Here is a 22,890-nt window from a genome sequence, read left to right on the forward strand (position 1 = left end):
TTTGCTCCAGAACACTGATGTCAGAGGGAAATTGAAGTCCCATCCCTTTAATTTGTATGAAAAACATACCACTGCTAGTGTGCGTGTGTATATATAGGCTACAGCACTGTATCAAATAAAAAGCTGAATTTGTGTGCTGGGTTTCAATCTTAGCTATCTAGCTGCTGAGTTAAAACTGTGAAATGCAAGTATAATCTTTCCTAAGACTCATTGAAAGCTGTTGGTTGTTACACTTGTTCATACCGTCTCAAAGGCTGTCACTGAATGTGGTTACGGAATCAACATTTCCTTATCCAGACCCTCAGATCTTCTCAGAATGTCAAATATTTTGTTTCCCTTCTTCCTTACCACAATTTTATCACTTTTTTCCAGGCTGCAAAGTAGCATACAGACACAACTGTAGACTGACATCAGGCAAGTTTAACTAAGCTAAGCAGCAGATGATATATGCTCAGCTTTGGGAGAAATCAGCATGAATATGAATACAAAAAATAGTATGCATACTTCATTTTAGAAGCAAAATGTTAGGTGAAGCAAAATTTTCAACTGCATTTTTACTTCACCTATTTGCATACTCTGTATCTGAGGTACAACTGCACATCTGTGTATTATCTGTGTATTTTTGGCACTGAGGCCAAAAAATGAAAACAAGCCTCTACTGCTTGTACATTTTACACACACAAAAATATCACTTTGAACTACTAATGTCTTTCATCTGTGCAATGCAGATACAAAATGCCAGATCGAAACTCTTGCATTCTTCTCATGCAAAAAAGACTTGGGAAGAGTAAGCCTTCTGCTCAGAGGAAGGAAGAGAAATAAAAATGATCAATGGACAAGCTTGAACTTAAGTTTCCATGTTGTGTTTTGTTAGATGTGAAAGGCTTCTCAGTTATGGAGAGATAATTCTTACACAGGTGAATCTACAACTGCATGCAATTGCAATTCCACTGGTGTACAATAGTCTATGCCACTTAATTCTGCCTAGATGTGAATGACCACCCCAAAGTCAGTGACTTCCAGCACCAAGGCAGCAAACATTAAAGCCTAGAAAAGAAAAGCAGGAAACTTTCTGCACGTCTTCTGACAAGTGTATGAAAGACACCTTGAAAAAAGAGTGGCATGAATTTCCTCCTGTGAGTTGACGGAAGAATCTATTTTAGCATCTTCTCTGAGCTGACAGAATATGTTTAGTTTCTGTGTTACCATCTTCTGCTAGCTGAAGTAACAAAAACTATTAGTAAAGCTGCTGGGGTTTGCTAGAGCAGCTTGACACTGTGTGAAGCTCCATTAGGCACCCAGCTAGGGACAGCATCAGGCATCCTTAGTGGCAGTAGTTACAGGACCATGAAGCAGCTAGTGTGGATGGCTTAAAATAGGCTTTGGTAGCAACACCTCATAATTTCAAACTGAATACCAAAGCAGGAGGAAAGAAACCAGTTAGCCTAGTAGTTGCCTTTTCACAAGAAAAAGAAAAATAAAACAAAACAACATCCCTTCAAAGTTGTTATAAATCTGCTTTAATCATTATTTATCTCCTTTGTTCAAATTTCTTTCCTTCAGTACAAATGTTGTTTTCTATTTGATCCATGATTGCAAGTGAGGAAAATTAGTTCAATGAATGTCAAAAATGTTAGCATATATTTCCAGGTTCAAGGAATGGGCTTTAATCAATGCTTTAGCAGTGACCTCCACTTAAATCTGATCACAATCTATGCTCCTACTAAACATGTTCTGGAAGACATATTACACAATGAAAAAATGAAAAACCACTCACACTTACTTGTACTTGATGTATTGCTACTGAAGCCCATGCAAGATTTGCTGTTGCAACCTGAAACAGAAGAAACTCTCTCTGAAGTAACCTTGAAAACTGCACATCGGTTACAAGCCTCTTTTCTCTGTTTACCTGCTGAGTAAAATGACTGAGCTGTTTTAGACAGGCGGACAGTAACAATTTGTGGGAAGACTCTTATTTTGCAAAAGTCTCCGTGTACTAGTGATTGTTTCAATTTTAGAGCTTACCAAGGTTCTTCAGAAGCAGAATTGGGCACCCATCAGCTCAGAAATACAACATCAAAACAAACATACCATAAGCTGAGGGTTTTAAAAATTACACTGTTGAAAGGCATCTGCCATAGAAATAAAACATGCCTTAACAGCTTTCTGGGGCTGTGTCTCTTCAGCAATTGCTACTTCCAGCTGTTAACAGGCACTGTTTCTCTCATTACTGTTTTGGTGGCAGAAGAACCAGACCTGATCCCTCAGCTTAAGACTAGTGTTTGAAGTATGACAGTTTCCAGGCAACATTTCAAACAAATGTCATGTAAACTGCAGCTAACTATGATGTGCTACCATGCATAATCTCCCGTCCTTGAAGCACAGGAGCTTTACAGGAACACAGGGAACAGAAGCACAAGAGGTCAGCTTTTGCATACCCTCTTAAGATATTTTTTTATAATTTTATATTTTTAAATAGAACACTTTGCACACATTACATAAAAATTGCTAATGGTATCCAAAGGCTTTCTGAAACCTGAAAATGAAAAGGATGCTTTAGAACTCTCAGAGAGTGACCTTAAAATATTTTTATTTGCTAATAAAATACTTTCATTTAGCAGCCAATCTTTTCCAAGTAGAACATTCATGAACTTTAGCTACAGAAGGTATTTCATATAACATAAAATATTCGTATTTTCACAAAACAATGCATGCCTGAGACCTATTTGAATTGTAGATTGATTAATGTAATAGGACAGTTTTAAAAATTAAATATATTGTGCTGCAGAATTAATGAAGCCTGGTTTTGTATGAATGCCTGTTCTTTGTTCTCTAAGCAAGGACACTTGCACCACCATGCTAATCTAGTGCCCTACCCTGACCTCTGTCTACTGGTGAAAAAATACAAAGTGTGACAACAAGTTGAAGCAACACTTACTACCCAACTAATACACACATGTAAACATCAAATGAATGCTAGGGCACTTAGCTTACTGATAAACAAAAGATATATTTGACAAATACTGCTGCTGCTTTCCTTCTTTGAGAGGACTAGTTTTAGTATCTCTTGCCTGAATATTTTCTGTCCTTTTCACACAAATAATTCCTGTTCAATACAGCTAAACTACACCCTGGTAGATCTCATACCACTATCAAGACAACACACCTGGCTAGAATTCACTCAATTTTGTCCTAATCTCTGTGTTCAGGTTCCCTTCCCAGGGGGAGGGTACAGAGAGAAATGAATAGTACATTCATTTTTACATGAGAGACATCTTAATGGGACATAAGAGGGATCCTCACCCAGACATGAAAGCAAAGATTTACTTCTAACACCTTTAGTACAGCAAGAGCCTTTGTGACACCTGCTCCATTTTCAAATTCATTTGTATTTGGCTAACAGTTCATAACTTTGGACTGATAAATGGACATGTATGGACAATGTAGCTACACAGGCCTTATATTAATACAGTAAAGCATGCAGAACAGTCATGGAAAGGGGAATATGAGTATGAATGGGGACTATCTGGATGAGAAAGCATCAGAAGTTAAAAAAAAAGCAGAAGAGAGCTTTTCAAGCATCACCTAGATTGGCAGGTCATCCAGGTACCAGCACTTCTATACACAGTTTCTAAGGACATCTGAGTCAGGAGACAAAGGACAGTGAGTAAATCTTGACAACTTACAGAGATGGGACAGGCTAGAGAGTCAAAAGCTATCAGCTCCTAAAGGCTAAAGAAAAGGCTGACCCAAAACCAGCACATGGCTGTCAACCTAGAAAGAAACCAGGACACCACAAGGACTTGGGAGACAGCATCCCTTGTCCTCTTGTTGCAAGGAATTCTGGAGGGACTACCTGGATACTTGTGTCTCTGTACATGATTCTTGGAAATACCACCTAAACATACACATCTTGGTGTTGCAGAGTGTGTGACAGTAAAAATGAGAATGCAAACAAATCTCTTTTACTTCTCTTTTGATTTAAAATAAAATACCTTTCCCCACCTTTGACACCCAGCATTGAGACTTGATAAAATGTTGCTATAACATTACAACACTATGTTTTGCAATAGGGCTCATTCCTTGAGAAGCTGCACTGAAAAGTAAACTAAAATAAATTTGAAAATCTTACCATAATGTAAAATAAAGCCTTACTGGAAAGTTAGGATTGAGACTCAGGATAACCACACAGTGTCTTCTTTTTATATAAAGTAATTTTGATTATTGACATTTGATTTATGCTTACATTGCATTCACCTGCCCTGCATTAACTTCTCTAACAACTCCATACTGGGTTTATAAGCAATAAAGAAACCTTGAATCTGTTTATCCACAAAGCAACACAAGGTAAAATCCTTGATGTGTCCCTGTACTTGTATATTTTACCTCCTCTGACTGAAAATACAAATCACTACCTTTTTTTTTTTTTTTAATAAGAACAAAAATCAAGCATGAAAAAGGTACAAACTCATGAGAAGGTTGACAGAAGGAAGTTTGGAATGGGGGAAGAGACAGGGATGAAGTCCTGATCATCATGGGGAAGTGGACAAAGGATGCACATGAGCTCACCTCTTGGTGACTGTGGTGGAAGGCTTCTTTGCCCCAGTGACGGTAAAGCTCCAGGATACCAATCAAGTCACCAATTGCTGTGACAATTGGCAAACACAGAACAGATTGGATACGGGTCCCCGATTCCAGTCCGGTACCTTTGGGAAATCGCTCATCCTAGAAAATGCAAGCATAACCTGATAAAATGTAAAATCTGATAAAATGTAAAATCTGATCAAACATTAACAGGAAAGACGTACTGATGTTTTCCTCCCCCTCCTGTCTGACCAAATTTGCAGGAAGATGACAAAATTCACTAAAACTCACCTCGCAGCATAACTTACACAGTGTTAAGACATCTACTAAAAGAATGCAATTCAAAAGTCTCAGCATTAATTTACATCTACAGATAATCTTATCGATGCAAAGTCAGAGTTAGCGGTGATATTACACATAGCTTTGGAATTGTTTAGATAATATTTTTTCTCTAATCTCACAGGCAGCAAAACCAGCACTTCATTGCTAATGTCAGTCCAGATTAAATAAAAATCCAAACAGAAAATACTATCCCACCACACCTTTCCCTCAAAAAAACCCTGAATCGTTTGTAATCATGAAGTAGACTGCTCAGATTTTGGTATTACCAGGCAGACAAAAGTCCTTGCAAGAGAAAAGGAATTTAAACCTGAGGCTAAGGCTTTAGGTTATACAATTATAATCCTCAACCAACTCCTGTGGAGGAAAATGTATTCCCAAAAATCTATGCATGAGAGTAAGCATCTTCTTCCTTTGCCCATGCTTCTTAAATAAAATGGTGCAAAAGTTACAGAAACAAATGTTAAAATAATCCTACCAGCCGCTATAAAAGGCCCAAGTATATAACTTTCAGTCCTCATAGGGAATGTCAAAGGCTTTATAGCTTCACTTCCCTATGTAGGAAAACTCACATAGACCTGAGAATCCACCTGGATGTTACCATTATTAAGGCCATCACTACCCAATGCAAAGTGTGCAAGACCCGCTTGGTTGAACATCATTCCTTCAGTACTTGATTCCTACAGATGTTCCCTGCAGGCTGTGCTTAGGCAAGACAGACACTCCTTCAAGGCTGATCAAAATCTCTCATTTCTCAAAGAAAACAGCAAGTAATCTCTACCTTAATTACTAAGATGACAATCAATTTGAACAAATGACAGACAAAAGAGAGTGGGATGCACTTTGAAACACGAGCCTTCTGCTTTCTCTTTTTAATTCTGTCCTCCCACAAAAAAGGGCTGGCAAGTCTACCTGAATACACTTCCATTTCGCTGTTGAGAAGCTCCTAAAATCACTTGAAGGCAAACCATCTCACCAAAATGAATCTTGCTGTTTGGCCAATGAATCACTGATACTAAAACAACAAAAATGTTCAAAACTCCTCCTCACTAACCCCATGATTTTATTATGAATGTAAAATCAAAACACAGAACTCTTGTATATAAAGATATCATGATATTAAGTGAAAATTACCGGTAACAATTTAAACCCTACATTTAACTGAAAAAACATACCAAGATATAAAATCTCAATAGTCCAGAGTGTGTAGAAAGCACTGACTGTTACTACAGGGAAAGTAGCTTCTGCCTTTTGGTTTTGTGGCTCTGTTTAAGTGTACTCACATTAGGCATCAGGTATTTTGTTTATAGGTCAGGGGTGCCCAAATAAGGTAATATATTTTTTAACAAATAATTTCACAACTAGAGACAGAAATGTTCAATTTTGGTCACAGTATCACAAAATTGTTATTCTGGACAGGACTTGAAAAGATAGGAAACACTGAAGAGAGAAGAGAATGTAAACTTCCTTGGTGTTCGCACAACCAAGTAAACATAAAGTGCTTGCATAAAGTAAAATTTAAATACCAATTTCATACAATTGCATGGATGCAACTGGAGGATGAAGTTTTTAAAAAAATTTAGAAGTACAGACATTCCAAGAATAATTAGAATATCATCTTAGGAATTTCTGACTCCTGTTACAGAAAAAGGCCTAAATTTTGATATCAATTACATTAGTGCACCTATCATATAGATCTACTGATGCTATAAATATTCTAGCTTTACATCAGAGTATGCAGAGATAAAAATCCTTCCTAATAACCAGAATTCTGACTGACATTCTTGTCACTGTGAGCTCTGTATTAAAATTAAATGAAATTGTCAAATTTGATTGACTATACGAAAGTCTTTTTGTTTGGGATTAAAATTTCAAAACCAAGAAGAAAGGAGCTTTGACTGTTTTTTTTCTCCAAGTGACTGTGGTGTCATTATGTCCTTTATCTGGCAACCAAAAAAACCTTAAAATAACCCAAACCCAAAGTGAAAAAACCCCAAATCTTTAAAACTAGAAGTACATAAAATATTCTGAAATTATTCCATCAACTAGTCCAAACTCAAATTAATTTTCTTGGTATGAAGACAGATGTAAATTCTATTATTAAATGTTCATCTCAATAAACATCTCAGCATCAAAACATTCATTCTAAGAACATGCTGCGATCATCTCATTAAAAACAGAAAGCTTTTTACCCCCAGAATATCTTCTACTAACAACGTTTTTCTGGATCTGGCTACATAAGCAGATACTGTAGTGCCATGTGCAATGGGCCCTGCAGGAATGAGTCGAGGATGTCCTTCTTTAGCTCCTGGTGGTGTAAATACACACAGACTCTAGTTAGAAGGAAAAAAAAAAAGAGAAAGAAAGAAAAAAAATGCAATTAGAAAGCATGATTATTTTTACAGTTACTGCACAACCTATGTAGAATAAAGCAGATAACATAGAGAAACGTGGCTTTTGACAATGAAACGTAGTTGAATAAACTCCACTTAGTTCTTCTGAAATCTTAGAAAATTCCACTCTAAAGTGACCATTCAGACAGTGGATAAATCCTGGACAACTCTCATAGATAACAGTGGATGATATAAACATCAGTTATTGTTTATATTGGGGTAGGATTGCATTTACTTTGAACATACAATACATAGCATAAAAGATTCACAGAAGAAAAAATTACCTTGTGAAAGAAAGATTTTTTTTAATCTACAATGCACTCATTTATTTCAATAGAAAATACTCAAAAAGTAGAGATAATATTTAAATTTCTTGTTTATATAACACCACAGATAGAGGACAATGCTACACCACAATGTATTACTAACATTCCTGTTAAGAAGGCCACAGGTTGTGCTGCTGATTAATTTTACTCTCACAATTTGCTTTCATTAGGGCTGCCATGAAACAGGGGCTGTTTTCTAGCATGGATTATTGAAGGTAAAATTTGCCTGTGAAAATTCAGTAGCTACTATCAGCTGTAGCAAATGAAGTGATGATATGAGTTGCATCCTCTCGTAATAATCCTTTCTTCACAAACATGCAGGGCACATTGTAAAACATATTGAACAATTCCAAAAAAACCCCACACTGAAATGTTCAGAAACTAAGGAGATGCAATATAATGCACTACATGAAGATACTCCTGCAATGGTGAAAGTACCTTAGGTGTAATGGATTAACAACATTTGGAAGGAGAAAGTTGGGACTTTAGGCTGAGGGGAAAACAAATGGTCAAAAAAAATTCATAGCCTAAACAAGATTGAAGTCTATCCAAGAAGAATCAGTAGTCCAACTATTAGGGTACTTCGTAAGTCGAAAAGAAAAACACAAGATTCTGACAAAAGCAGTAACTGAGTACTTGTCTTGTTCTTAAGCAGAAAGTCAGTCTCAAAAATTCAGCAGGATAATAAAGTGAGTTTTCCATCCAGTAATTCATTTGCTAATATTGTTGTACAGATGAAAATTAAACTGTCTTAAAAGAGAAGATATAGCTGCCACAAAGTATTTTAGCACTGACAAGTTATTTCTTCAGGTGGAAGGAAAGATGTTTCTTCCATGGACTAGCACTGCTAGTATAGAATATGAACAGTATTTACTCCATTTTGATGTCTTACATTATAGTAGAAGTGCATGAAATCATGGAATTTTCTGTTTGTTCCTATCCTAAACCTCAGCCTTATCCTTCAAAGCCATTTATGATCACATCTTCTTTAAAGTGTGGCCTTTAGAAGTAAGAGACACTTGAAAAATCAGAATACTTATTTTCCATATGAATTACAAGAATGTAACTTAAAAAAATAACAAAACAAAACAAAAAAAAGCAACATTCAAAGAATCAAAATCCATTAAATCAATACATTGAATCTGTCAGAACAAGCCTACTCAATCTACCAGAATAAAAAGCTCCATTTATTCTTCCTTTCTTTATTATCTAATAAAGATACACATAATTTTTAAATGAAAACTTAGTTTCACAGTTACTTGCCTTCATAAGCTTCAGTTCATGATTTTACATGCATTTCAATAGAATGAAAAAGAATATTTTATATAACATAGCCAAGAAAAGCACATCATTATTTAAAAAAAAAAGATCTGAAGAAAAAAACCTGAAGAAATCACAGAGCATTATTTATTTAAATCAGTGTTCTGGTATAAAATATTTAAAAAATAAAATGGTAGTAAAATATAAAGGGCATAGAAATACAGAAATACACATCCTTACAGAAGTCTGATCTGCTATACTATATGCTTAAGATCTCCTATTTTAAAAGTACTCTTATAATAGGAATAGCAACATTATAATGTGTTCAAAATTGAAAAGGTGATTTCTGTTGCAGAGTACTGCAAAATGTAGAGATGCAACACAATGTTTAAAGTCTGATTGATGTAGTCCAAGTAGTGGAATGAGTCAAAATCAACAGGACATTGGAGACCCAAGTTCATTTTGCCCAAGATTAACAGCATTTTTGTTCACACCATTCTTCTTATATGTTTAAGGCATATCTGATTTTTTTTTTGCCAAGGTAGCAAAGCATGAAAATTTTCAAAATAACTGTGCTATTTTAATTACGTGTATAAAATGTGGTTTTCCACACTTGTCTCCTGAGTCATGCTCAGCACTAAATACAAAACAATGCACAAATCTTTCTCTTTTCAGAAAGAGCTTTTCAAAACAAGAAAAAAAGGAAGAAAACCAAACAGGAGTAGAAAACAAAGTGCTCACTTCTTCCACATATGCATGGTTTTCTTCAGAAAATACCTTCTGTAAATCTTCAATGGCCAAACACCCGTGTTGACACCATGAAGTGCCAGCAAAGGTTGTTTTCACTAGCACAGACTTTCCTGTGTCCTCATGGACCATTTTCTCTGGTAAACCTCTCTGTTGCTAACAGCATGAAGTACTGCTGTGAATAAGCTTCCCTATGCTGGCGAATAGTATTTTACTTCCAGCTTCTCCAAAAAGAGTTTTTCAGAAGCAATCCCATTCTGCTTCTAAGGGAAGCTGGAAGCCCATGGCTAAGGGGTCAGTAATCAAAACACTCTTCAAACTACCCATTAGATTCTAAATTTGCCACTATTCCTCCTTACTTGTACAGGTAGAAAAGTATTCCTGTACAGAACAATTGATAATCCTATCCTGACCGTGCAGCACTATTAAAAAGAAAGGCAATTTTTCTCATAACCATATATAAGCCGTAATTAGTCCATAAGCTTCTGCCATTGCCCACTGACTTTATAGATACACATAATAAAATGTCATGAGTGTTGGTGCATTCCATATTTGATAAATTTAAATCTGAATGAGTTTAAATGTTTATTGCCAATTATGGCTGTAGAAACATCTCAAGTAGAAGCCATCAATGGCAAGGTCAGCTACCAAACGCAGTAAACTGTGCTCAGCTCTACTGTGGCATCTTACTGAAATAATCTCTGAGGCACCCCACAGACACAGCTTTATGGGAATCTCTAAAATTATCACCATCCAAAACCAGCAGATTTTTTACATCACCTATCCAGCTCACATTTCATGTTTTCTTTTGCTTAAGAAAGTACTTATAATATAAAATGTACTGCAGTAATGATAAAATTTGGGGCTCACCTACTCTCTTCTAACAATGAATCATTCCAGCATTCTTTTAATTTGCAAATGTACATTCAAATAATCTTTCACTAGCTCAAAAGGTAACTAGAAGTGCTCCCATATAGACATCAGATATATTGCATACAGCTTCACAGGTAGGTGAAAAAATTGATAGATTGGGCCCTTCCTTTCAAATTACTTGCATTTCCTCAGTTGGTTTGAATATTTTACTTCAAAATAAGACTGACAGTTTGTGTTTCTGGTAATGACAATAAACAGCGATTAATAATCAAAATAGGAAACCAGTGGATTTTCATCCAGAATATAAGCAATATATAGTCAATAAAAAAGGAAATTTGAGCATATTAGGAGCCATGATTTCCCAAATACTAAACTGATAACTCACAATGCAGGAAAAGGCTGAGGAAACAGCAGGATGCTTGTGCTCTGCCCACAGACTCTCTTGATGCTGTAACCACTTGCAGCGAGCCTCTAAGCCAGTATCCGGAGGAGATAAATACAAATAGCTCTTTACTGATACTGCAATGTCACTCTCTCTCTCCTGGCAAAAGTGAAGTAATAAAAGATAACTAGTGTTGAGAGAGCATTATATATCTCTGCTGCTGATGAGAGAGATGGCAGTCAAGATGGGAGAGTCACTCTGGGTTTAAAAACTACCAAAAGACTAAACACTAGCTTGGAGAGAGAACCCTTTGGAAGCTTCCATGTTCAGGCATTCTAGTACTTGGTAGTCTACAGGACTCTGCAATTCCCTATTTTGATCTGTTTCCCATCCTTCCAGACAAAGACAGAACCTCATTTCCTACATCAATCTCAATTACCCTATTAGCAGTATTCTTTCAACAAGTTCCATATGGTGATAGACTTATTCCTTTAAATGCAGTAGGCAGGGGAACACTAAAGTTTGACACCAGGAACTTCCTGTACCTTGTTGAAACCTTAGAGCACATGAGGTGCTTCCTTTCCTTCCATCTGTGACAGGATGGATTGTTCTGGTTGTGCCTAAAGTCTTCAAAATTATTCCTGCCCTCCTAGTTTAATCACTTAATTCACTTTGATAAAGTCCACAGCCAAAAAAACTCCTATTAATTTCAACGGATGTTACAGTGTGGTTGAGAACCCACTAGAGACCTATCATGAAGACACAGAGCAAGAGGTTCTTAAAAAAACAAACTGAAACAAAACAGAAAGTCCAAAATAAATTATGACCTTAACAAATGTTCAAACACTGGTGAACACAGACAAATGTTACAAAATTCAATGTTTCATCTTGGTGTTGTTAGGCTAATGATTGGACTCCATGATCTCAGAGTTTTTCAACTTAAAAGATTCTATGATTCTATTCTATGACTTGTATTTCTTAGGCATTCTAGGTATAGGCAACATTTATAATATGGTTTCTAATACCTTTTTAAAATACAAATGTATTAACAAGCCTGCCAGTTTAGAGGAATGCAGAATTATGTATTCTGTAATTGTTTCTTGAGGGATATCAACATGAAAGCATCCTCAATTCACGGATAAACCCACCATCTTGGCTTTCAGATACATAAAAAGATCAGTATATATTCAATAAGATGTAATACCAGGGGGCTTGGTGCTCTTTCCTTGGCAAAATTATTAAGTAATTTATCTTGAATCTCTTCCTGTGGCTGAAAAAATCTTTCTTACTCCTCATTTCTAAAACTAAGAGCATATGCATAAAGAATTACTCATGTTCACCGTTTCATGCTGTCATAACTTGGCCCCATTGTTGGTTTTTCTAGTGAAAATCTAATGCTTGACAGAGAAAACAGATTAAAATCTCAATAAAAGAAAACATGAGGAGTAGCAGCAAGTCTCATAACACAACAGCATCAGCAACTCATGACAGATATTGTTACAGCACTAAGAAAGTACCTGCAATTTTCAGGGATTTCAATCTCTGGCTCTTCTGATGAAGAGGAAGACTACAGGTATAATTGATGCTATTTTTCTAGTCACTGATGGTATGCAGTTTGTTGGAATCCAGCAAAACACCAAATCCTATCTCACAAAAACTAGAATCCATTCAACCAACTACATAAAGTTTGCCAGAGCTGGATTTAAACTACAAACATGAATTCATCATCATCATTTCACAAACTGTTATTTCTTCTTTTTGTATAACTACTTATAACTAAGCAAATGACAATCACGAACCACTTTTTCTAAAATTTCCTTGCAAAAAAAGAAGTCTGTATAAGAACCAGGTTTAATGATTACAATGAAGGTTAAAGTACACATGTGACAAGCATTCCACTAACAAACTGTTTTAGTGATATGGATGACTGGATCTTGATCTAGTTTCTTCCACAGCACAATTTGCTGATAAATCTGGTCCTAAAAATGCTTCATGGAAAATCATTTAATATTCAACTGACATTAAATGAAAGCCTTCATACTAAAGCATTGCTATGTGATTTGACACTTGGGGGAAACAAAAAAATTAAGGAGAAATGGAAATTGATCAAGCTGATATTAAGTGAGTTTAATGGCTTTTGATGCTCACTTCTGTTTCTGCTCAGTAATAGCAATAGATTTTTACTCTTGGTAAAGGACAACTTAAATGTAAGACCACACAGCCTAATGATAAAATTATCTACAGAGGCTGTGCCCTAAGGCCAGGTTTTTTAGCAGGAATAAAACTCACCATAACAGGGAAAGATGACCAAGAAAAACAAACATAATTAATTTGGAAAGTATTCACAGCCAAGGCCCATGGATTTGTAAACTGGCTTAGTTCAAGTAGTAGTTCAATACTACCATGCTAAAATCTTTAAACCTCTAGGCAATTGTGTCCTGGGATTAGACCCAATGGCAACAGTCTGACTGCATGAAGCACACAGGGATAAAAGAAGAAAAAACCACCAGAAACTACCACTACTGTTTATAAAAACTTATTTGTTTTGCATTAAATCACAGTGTACTTGACAGGAGATTTGCATTTTTAACCCACATAGCATGTACAAATGTTGGATACTTGTGAAATGAAGATGATGCACTTACACTTACTATAGAAATACTAGCAGTTGGGTTTCATTTGGTTTTTTTTGGGTTTGGGTGGTTTTTTGTTTTCATCTTTCTGAATGGTATCAATTTTTAACTGCACTTAACTCCTGGAAACTTTCCAGTTGATTTACACAACTGAAAAACATCACAAGAGTTATATCAGTTCACTGACACAGAAAACCAAGTTGACATACCTCTCTACCATCCCGGCATGGTCAGCTAAGCATTTTTCTGAAAGACACTTGGCCAAACAGGTCTCAAACACTTCTCCAGGGAGGAGGATCCTTGAGCTTGCACAAGCAACAGTTTGTCATGGTTCATTACAGACACAGCTGAGGAAGTTTTCCCAATGCCAATCCAAGCACACTACTTCTTGTCGTACACACAATAGGTATTGGAGAGGATTCCATTCCTCTCTGCCTTATACAGGCATATCCCTCAACTTTCTTTCATTTTGACTAAGCACAATCACTTAATTTTTTTTCCTCACCATTCTCTGTGCTCCAATTTTATTTTTTCCTAAAGTGCAGTGCTTATACCAGCCATATCGTTCCATCTCAGGCCTTACCAGTGGAGAAGGAAATAGGAAAAATACTTTACACTAGGGCTAGAGTTCTGTTTGCTCTACATACATAAATTTATTTTTTCATAGAGCAATGATATTGCTGACTCATTTTTACCTTCAAAAATTTACTGAAAACCCTACAATCTTTCCCAGAGTCATCAACTTCCCTACACAGAGAGAGATAATTCTGCAGTGGCATTGGCTCTGGTGAGCTTGAAGGTAGATACACCTGAGGAAGGGCCCTGGGTCTGAGGAGACCTTTAACTTAGGGTGACGAAGTGATGCTCGCCCAAGACACCTTGCAGCCAGCCTCCTCAACATGCATCAGGGAACAAGAGTATCGGCTTTGGAATTTCTCCTCCTCTTTAACCTATATGGAGTTAATAGCTAGAATGTTCTACTCTGTTCCTTCTACCCGAGTTTTACTACTGGTTTTCGAAGTTCTGTACCCTCCCTCCTTGTATCCCCACTCCCTAGCGTCCCTGTCAATCCTGCATCCCTCACATCCCGGTTGGTTCTTCCATGTAAACTCCTCCCATCCTGCTCCCCCTTCTTCACCCTGAGTTCGGCATTGTTCTGGGCTCTGCGTGCTCCAGAATCCAGATTGCTCTGTCCCCTCCGATCCTTCCCGACGCCACGCACCCTCGCCATCCCGTTGCTCCTCAATAAACCCTGAATTCCGAGAATTCAGAGACTACATCTCTTTAATTGCCTTGTCTCCTGCCTGTCTCTGTCTCGGAAACACTCCTCTCCCGCGGCACCCACTGCGGCGCCTGGTCCGACACGCGTGGGAGGCTCGCAGCGGCAGCCTTCTTTCGTGGGGTTTCGGGGCTCGCCGCCTTTCCCAGAGCGAGAAACCTCAAGGTAATATGTGGAAAGTCCAGCACTTTTCCTAGCTGGAATATTAGGATATTCCTAGTTGGATATTAGGAGAAGGTTCTTCACCCAGAGGGTGGTTGGGCACTGGAACAGACTCCCCAGGGATGTGGTCACAGCACCAAGCCTGACAGAGCTCAAGAAGCATTTGGACAATGCTCTCAGGCACATGGTGTGACTCTAGGGGTGTCCTCTGCAGGGTCACGAACTGGACTTTGATGATCCTGATGGTTGCCTTCCAACTCAGGATATTCTATGTTACTATATTCATCATGACCACATTCCACAAGCCCATTTACCTGAATATTAAATGAAGACCAAATTTTGCCTAAAATACATTTTTGACAGTTATTTATTTTATTTCTTTCAGCTTGATAATTTATTGACTCAAACTCAGACACTGTAACTAAAGGATAGTTTTCACTCTCTGCTGAGTATCACTATTCACTGGCAAGTAAGAAAGGAACAGATTTCTTCCATTTTACATATAAAAAGAATGCATAATGTTAGAACTGATTCAGGGATAAAGACAAAAGTTTGGTGAACTGACTTGCAGCTAAAAGGGTTTCACCTGGAAACATGTTTAAAAGACTCAAATTTCAGAGAAGATGTCTACACATTCAAAAACCGGGACTGTCAGCAAGCAGTAGATGTTTTTTACTGGGTTCTCAGTAATTCAAAGCACCCACCTCATAAACTCACTAGGTGGCACTGCATGCACATCAAGCTGCAGCAATTTCTGCATGACCAGAAATTCTAGAATGTCTTAATAAATACACCCTGAAGCACAGAGTATGTGCACATATTTGTGGCCTCACATAATTACTTCTCACAATAAAGCTATTGGAAACTTCTGTCTGAAGCAAGGATAATCTGTTTGTCAACACAATTTGCAGTTTCAGGAACTAAGCAACACAAGACCAAGTAAAAGCTACTTTAAGTGTATGCCTGTTAAATTCCTACATCTTTATGTAGGAATAATCATGAGGGAAATTACTCATGCAAGTGAAAACTATAAACATGAAGTATCTGAAGAATCGTTTAGTGTATTAATACATTAGCATTTCTGTAACTGTGATCAGTATTTTAGAAATATTGCCTTTAAAGATGTCAGCTTATGGGCTTAAATCCATGCCCAGCTAGCATGATACTTAGGCAATTGATTTACATGCACTCAGTATCCAATATGAGGATTTCAGTAAATCCTTGAAGTCATGTTTGAAGATGTTACTTAATTGAGGTCATAACAGGAGAATTACGAACTGTATATTCATCCCCATAAGAAATAAAACAGAAAATTAAAATGAAGTCAAGTCCTTTGCTGTAGAGTTGTGAAACGTTCCTGTTTGATTTTGAAGTGTTTCTGCTCTTTGGTATGTAGTATTTAAAAAATGGCTGCTATGCACCTTAAGAAAAAATAATTCTTTGTGTAACTACACTAACCTGCGGACAAAGATAATTCCTTAGATATGGAGAAAGTTCAAAATCCAGAGGCAGTATGGGCACAGGTCTGTTCAGATCATGACCCTGATGAGGAAGCTCTACTGTTTTCTAGCACCTGAGTACTGTGCCATGCATTCTACCACACATGTAGCACAGGTAGAATCAGATTCTGATACACAGGGCAACCTTACAAGGAAGGGAGGAGTTGGGCATGCAAGGGGGGCTTAGCTGCTAGAGGGCAATCATTTGAAAAGCACAATCATACCATCAGAACGCTCTTAGTAAGGAGTGCATCGAGTGCTAGTGCTTCCAAGCAATTTGAACAACCAGAAGGATTCCAAAATAACGGAACTGGCCACACTCATTCTGGCACCAATTCTGAGTAATATTTGCATAAAAATATGTATTGTAATCTGCAATTGATGTGAAAGCTTCTATTTCAAGCAAATTCACTCTAGTAAAGATCCTGAAGGAATTCAGCCTGAACAGTCAGCCAGATGTTACCAAACCCTTATGCTGTTTTCCAACTCTAATACAAGTCAAAATGTAAATTTCAATAGAGAGAAAGAAAAAAGGACCATAAAGAAACTTTTTATATGGACACATATTTTCACAAACATACTTTTGTGCTGTTAAACTCCAAAGGAATATTTTTTCTAAAGCATTGTCCTGCTTTAAAGGCCAGTGTGTCATCTATGGTTTCCAAAAAGAAATGGACTGGCTAATCTAGAGCTTTTCTTCAAATTGGGTGAATTTTCTTTCAGTTCTAATACAATTTTCATATAAAGAAAATTCTGCCTATATTAAAAATTGCACCAACAAATGACTTATTATGCATTCTTAGTTATCCTTGAGAAAAGAAATTTGCAAGGATATGGAAATTATCTTAATATTAAGAAATAATAGCACACAGTATGTAGCAATCATTTGTTGGTTTTCATTTTGTAAAAATTAAGCATTTTTGTAAAAGGAAATTGTCTTATAACCTAATTAGAAACTCACTATTTAACCCAGGCTTAAAGTAGGTAATCCACGTAAATTAGTTAATTTCATCCAGGTAAAGTAGTTAATTTCATCGCAGAAACATTTTTGCAACATGAGATAAGGATATCTCATATATTATGAAATAAACACAACACAAGTTAAAATTCTCAAACTTGTATTATTTTAAACAAGGAAAATACCTACACATATTTACAGGAAGAGCTGAAATGAAGTAGAGTTAGTGCTTTTGCTTCAGGTTTGATCCTAAATTGCCTTACAGAACATAGTCAGAATGCACATCACTAAATATTAGAAAACCATTTGAGAGAAAGCAGTTATCTACTTGTTAATAGGATTCTTCCATTCTTACACAATCCCCTCCCAAAACTTAATTCTCAGAAAGATGTACAAACACACACTCCTAGCTGGATAACAAGTAGATTTATGTACATTTTCCAAGCTAACAAACAAAAAGCCCAATGCTAAAGTTGGGGGAGGGGAGAAGGGGACGGATTTTGCTGAGTTTGCAAAATTCAGATCACAAACCAAGCATCAAAAGATGGAGCCACCAAAAAGAAGATACCATTTTTCAACACAAGGCCATAGATGGTCAGCAACTACTTTGTCCAGGCTAATCATAGGATTTAAAAAAAAAAAAATTGAAATTTCAACTTAAAGAATTAGCTTATTCCAGCTTTTGCTATGCAGAATCTTTTTGTTCCCATTTTAAAAAGACATTTAATAAAAATAAATAAAACCACATTGCCAGTATTTGCTGGGCAATGGCTAATCCCACTTGGATACATCCTTTAAATTAATTATTCAAGAGATAAAAGCTATCCAAATTAATTTCCGATGACAATTTCTTGTAAGAAGTAAGCTAATATATTACTATTTAGTTACAAGACTACAAACATGAGTTTGGCTCAAAGCCCACTACTGTGAATGGAAAATCTCACACTAACTTCAAAGGACTTGGGATCAGTCCCTATAACAACTCCATGAAGAACATTCCATTTCGGGTGATGCAGCTACATAGCAGTGGTTAATAAAGTCAATGTGTGTTTTCAGTGGTTGGAGCTTTTTTCAGTAAAGAGTTATACTAGAATACTGGGAAGCAAATAGATTCATCTGCCTAATATGTTATAAAAAAAAAAAAAAAGCAGAAGGTCATATAGTACCCAGGCCCTCCGGGTACCAGAAGGCTCTGAGTAATCCCATATTATGCCACACTAATCTAATAGGAAAAACCTCACTATAATAAGGATTCTCTTCGTCTCAAGCTGTAAAGTTAATTTTACTGTCGTTTTTTTACAATGCTTTTAGAGATGAGCATGTTCAGCTGGCAGGCAGTCACTGCCACCAAAGCTGGCCAGCACTGTGCATTCAGAATGGAGGCTGAACTTCCTGCGGGTTCCTGCTTCTGGCAGGAGGAAGCTTTTCAGTGACTGTTTGCATCACCCCTACCCATGACAATGGATGCTGTTACCTACTAATGAGAGCCAAAGGTTGCATTCATAAAGGATGAAAAGCATGTTTCTTAAATTATATATCTCGGTGAAGGAGTCATTTAAAAATATATGCCATTTATATGCTTAACAGAAGTCAGTAAGAGAAAACAATTTTTGAATAATAAAGTGAGTTATCTTTATTATATTAAATAACCATTACATCAAAAAAAAAAAAAAATCCAAAACCTCACTTCCATTTCTTATAGGAAATTTCTGTGTGGACCTTCTTCCACATCAAGTGACTTGCAGGTTCCAATCCTGTTTCCATTATTTCAAAAATGTAATGTTTACCCTTTTTTCTGAATTCAATTATTTCACAAAGAGCAAAGGAAATTGGCTAATGGACTATACAAGAACAAACTATTAAAACTGGCTGTGTAAAGTAAGGAAACAAAAACAATGAGAAAGTATTTTCCTCTCCAGTCACTGCTTGTTTCTTGCACCAATGAAAGACATAAAATTTCTGACAAATTGGGATTTTTAAAGTCATGGAACCGACTGAAGTACTAAACTGCATTTCCTTCTTGAGAGCCATTTGAAATAACTATGAAGTCTTGCTTCATGGTAACTGTACAAATTAAACTGGATAGAAAAAGTTGTAATGAGTTCTAACAATTTTCTAATAACAAAAAAACCAAATATTGGACTCACTATTATTTGAATTATTATATCAGAAACTAATTGAGTTCTTAAATGTTAAATGTACTATTTATTTTATGCCAACTAGAATCCACATCTGAAATTTACATTATCTGACTACCAAGTTGCACCTGACAATTAACATTTAAAACAAATAAATCAGAGGGATAACTATATGCAAAGAATAGGCTAGATAAATTAACTTTGATTTACTAGACAGTAAATCAAAGTTAAATTTTCTGTTCCTTAAAGACAATTAATAATAGGGCTAAATCACAAGTTAAGCTTCCAGATTAAGTGAAACAACAGCACTACTGCCAAATCTTGTAAAAAACCCAAAGAAACAAAAAGGCCAAGAATCTAAATGCAGAGAACATTTTTTCATTACCACCATTATTAAATTAGAAACACTTGTAAATGTACAGAAAAGCATCACTTTAATCCAGTATACTTACATTATTGCATTCTCCCAGGAAATACAGTGCAAACCCATCAGCTTTTGTAGCTGCCAAAGCAATAATAAAAGAAATGATTGTACTCACAGGGATAAATAGAACTTATACTACATCTTTGAGGTGAAACCACAGAGTCAATTCCACTTTGGCAAAACATCTAACATTCTAAAGGTTAAGTTCTATTGCTGTGTCTCCTGAAACTTCTGAGAATCTACAAAGTTGGAGGTGCCACAGAGTTCTTGCTTTCTCCATTGACATTTGCTACATTCTGAAAGATAATTTGAAACAACTTCTATATACATCTTACTCAGGCTCCAAGGCCTAATGTCTGTAAATGCAAATTAATTCATAGACTAGAAGTAACATAAAAATATGTGTTTATGATATAATCAGTCAGATACCATTAAAATTTCCATGAGTAAAATAAATGCCATTTGTAAATGTTAGGCTATATTTGTCCTTGCCTTAAGAGAGAAAATCATGGGAAAATGCGGAGCTGCAAATACTGCTATAATAATGTGTTTCCAAACAAACTGTTTCTATTTTCTGCACCTACACCATATTAAAAATACTGACACACACGAGAAAGTTTATACTTTTCAGATTTCTGCTAGATTTAGATTATGGTATGAAATAAGGTAAAGTCAAGTTCCTTAAACTCAAAAGTTTAGAGTCAACCAACCATGATAACTTACCATCAAAATCAGAACAGTATATATAGCAGACCATGTTTGTCACCCTGCTTTACACAACAGTCTTGGATCATCTGTTTGTTTTTCCAAAAGTTAAAAAACATTCTAGCCAGTAAAAAGACATATCTGTACCTATTTTTTTTTCTTATGAATGAACTCAAGAATCTATTTAGTTCATTTCAGGGGAGAAATTACACTTGTGTAAAATCAAATGGATTTCTTAATTTCTTTGACAAAAGGAAAAAAAATCCACTGTGTAGTTACTTGCTCATTGTCAACTGCACAATACCAGTAAGAGTTGAAAGCATGGCAATTTGCATTCAGATTTTAAATCCTTCAGCTGTAGGGCCTAAGTATACTGAATTACAAGGTAAATGAGTACTGTAAAGGAAATAACATAAAAAAATCCCTCATCTGCTTTAAAAAAGAGAAAAAATTGTAAAACATAAGTGCCTTGTCTTGTCTATTCTCACTTGTGTATTAACAAATTTGGTTTGCTGTGTGCGGGACATCAATATCCAAATAGCTTAAGCAAATTCAGAAAAGGGCCTTTTGAAAGATCATACATTTAGACTAGAACTATTATTCATAATTACAAAATGATGAAGTAGCAGGGACACTAAAATCCTTCTGAAGAGCTGACTGAAATCTATTGTGACACTTTCTATTGCAGTCTGAGTACATCCACACTAGCTAAAAAAAAGCCAAATTACACTTATAATGTTATTGAGAGTTTTTGTTTATTTTTAATTTTTAACTTTTGATAATTTTTGAAGAAAAACAGCTTTTTCTTACCACAAAATGTATTTATATCAGATAGAAAAAAATAGGTAAAAAACTGAGTTTGAGATCACACAAAAATATGCCTTCTTCCAATGACTTTTCATTTTTGTTTCAAAAGGAAATTAAATATTCACTGATATTACTGATAGGTGGGTTTTTTGGTTTTTTTTTCGCTTTCAATATTGAAATTGTAACACCTTCATAACCAGAATAGTCTATTCATTGGTTCATTTAACATGAGACTCTAATTTTGCAATTGGATATGCAACTCTCTCCAAAGATGAAATTCACTCAAGTGCAGCTAGGGATTCAGTGAGGGACAGAAGGTGAAGTAAGTTCACACTGAGAGAACATCCAATGAGAACATTGTTATCCCTCAATACCTGTCTTTATTAATTAAACCACGTAAGAAATGTGCTGTGCACTGATGCTGAGTAACAGCTCAGAGACATCTGATTCTCTTTCTTACCTATTTTAATGATGCTGCTCAGTTCATACAGAAGCAGTTGGTTATCTCCTCCTGTATCCAGGCGCTGCTCTATGTAGCTGTTTAATTCGTACACTACACCTTGCATATTCGTATCCTGGTACTATGGAAGCAAAGATGAGAACATTTTAGATTAACTCAGATTATTTTGCAGGTTTTAAACATAAAAATTCATTAAAAATAACATGCTAAGATTTCAATACTGAGTCAATCAGAACCATCCTAATCCAGCTGCCTGAAGACCAAGGTCACTTCTAAGCAAGAGGCACAGCACTCCACTCTATGTTCCATTAGACATTTGTTCAAAGCACATTGAGAACATCACTAAGCAATTAATAATTGCCTAAATTGGGGACAGGGTTCAGGGTCCAGGGTCATGGACAATTTCTAAAGAAACTGAGAGAGATGACGATAATAAAGTAAGTAGCCTTCAACTACTTCCTTCTAAGCTCCTGGTCCACCAGGAAAGGAAGCAAGCAACTGCCTTAGCTAGCATCTTCCACCTCCGATTCATGTGCCAAATGACAGAACTGTGCCAAGCACCAGAGCTTTCAGGTGGTGGTAGCTCAGGAAGCTCTGCCTTCCAGATAGAGAAACAATTAACACTAACCAAGTGAAGTACAAAAATCATAAGTCAAAATCATGCCAGCCACTGTGCCTCATAGGCATTTGTTTCAACTGCTGATGGCAGACACAAATCAAATCTGTTGGCAGATTACAAATCAGTTAGGATATTTAGATGGGAGCCATGGGGTGCTGATTGCTGGTATGATGGAACAGCATGACATGGTTAAAATCTCACAGGAAAGAAGATGCAGCCTCCCTTCAGGGGCCCAGCTGCATTTGTTTATCCATTTCCCAAGTTCTGAAGTGCTGATAAAAATGGCAGTGAATGTGTATGTG

General features: G+C 36.3%; 1 protein-coding gene across 1 annotated transcript in view; it reads right to left on the reverse strand.

Annotated features, from left to right (window-relative positions):
* PDE10A (phosphodiesterase 10A) overlaps positions 1-22,890 on the reverse strand; it is a 179,651-nt gene that overhangs the window by 41,677 nt on the left and 115,084 nt on the right. Inside the window, exons 4-8 of the mRNA XM_085055336.1 lie at positions 21,970-22,090; positions 20,026-20,075; positions 7,116-7,256; positions 4,570-4,725; positions 1,784-1,834 (exon numbers count right to left, since the gene is read on the reverse strand). Of these exons, the coding sequence (XP_084911462.1) occupies positions 1,784-1,834; positions 4,570-4,725; positions 7,116-7,256; positions 20,026-20,075; positions 21,970-22,090 (519 nt within the window). The remainder of the gene's footprint in view (positions 1-1,783; positions 1,835-4,569; positions 4,726-7,115; positions 7,257-20,025; positions 20,076-21,969; positions 22,091-22,890) is intronic.

The sequence above is a fragment of the Lichenostomus cassidix genome, chromosome 3 (assembly GCF_008360975.1).
Source record: "Lichenostomus cassidix isolate B80296 chromosome 3, HeHo_3.0, whole genome shotgun sequence".
In the NCBI taxonomy this organism is placed as follows: domain Eukaryota; kingdom Metazoa; phylum Chordata; class Aves; order Passeriformes; family Meliphagidae; genus Lichenostomus; species Lichenostomus cassidix.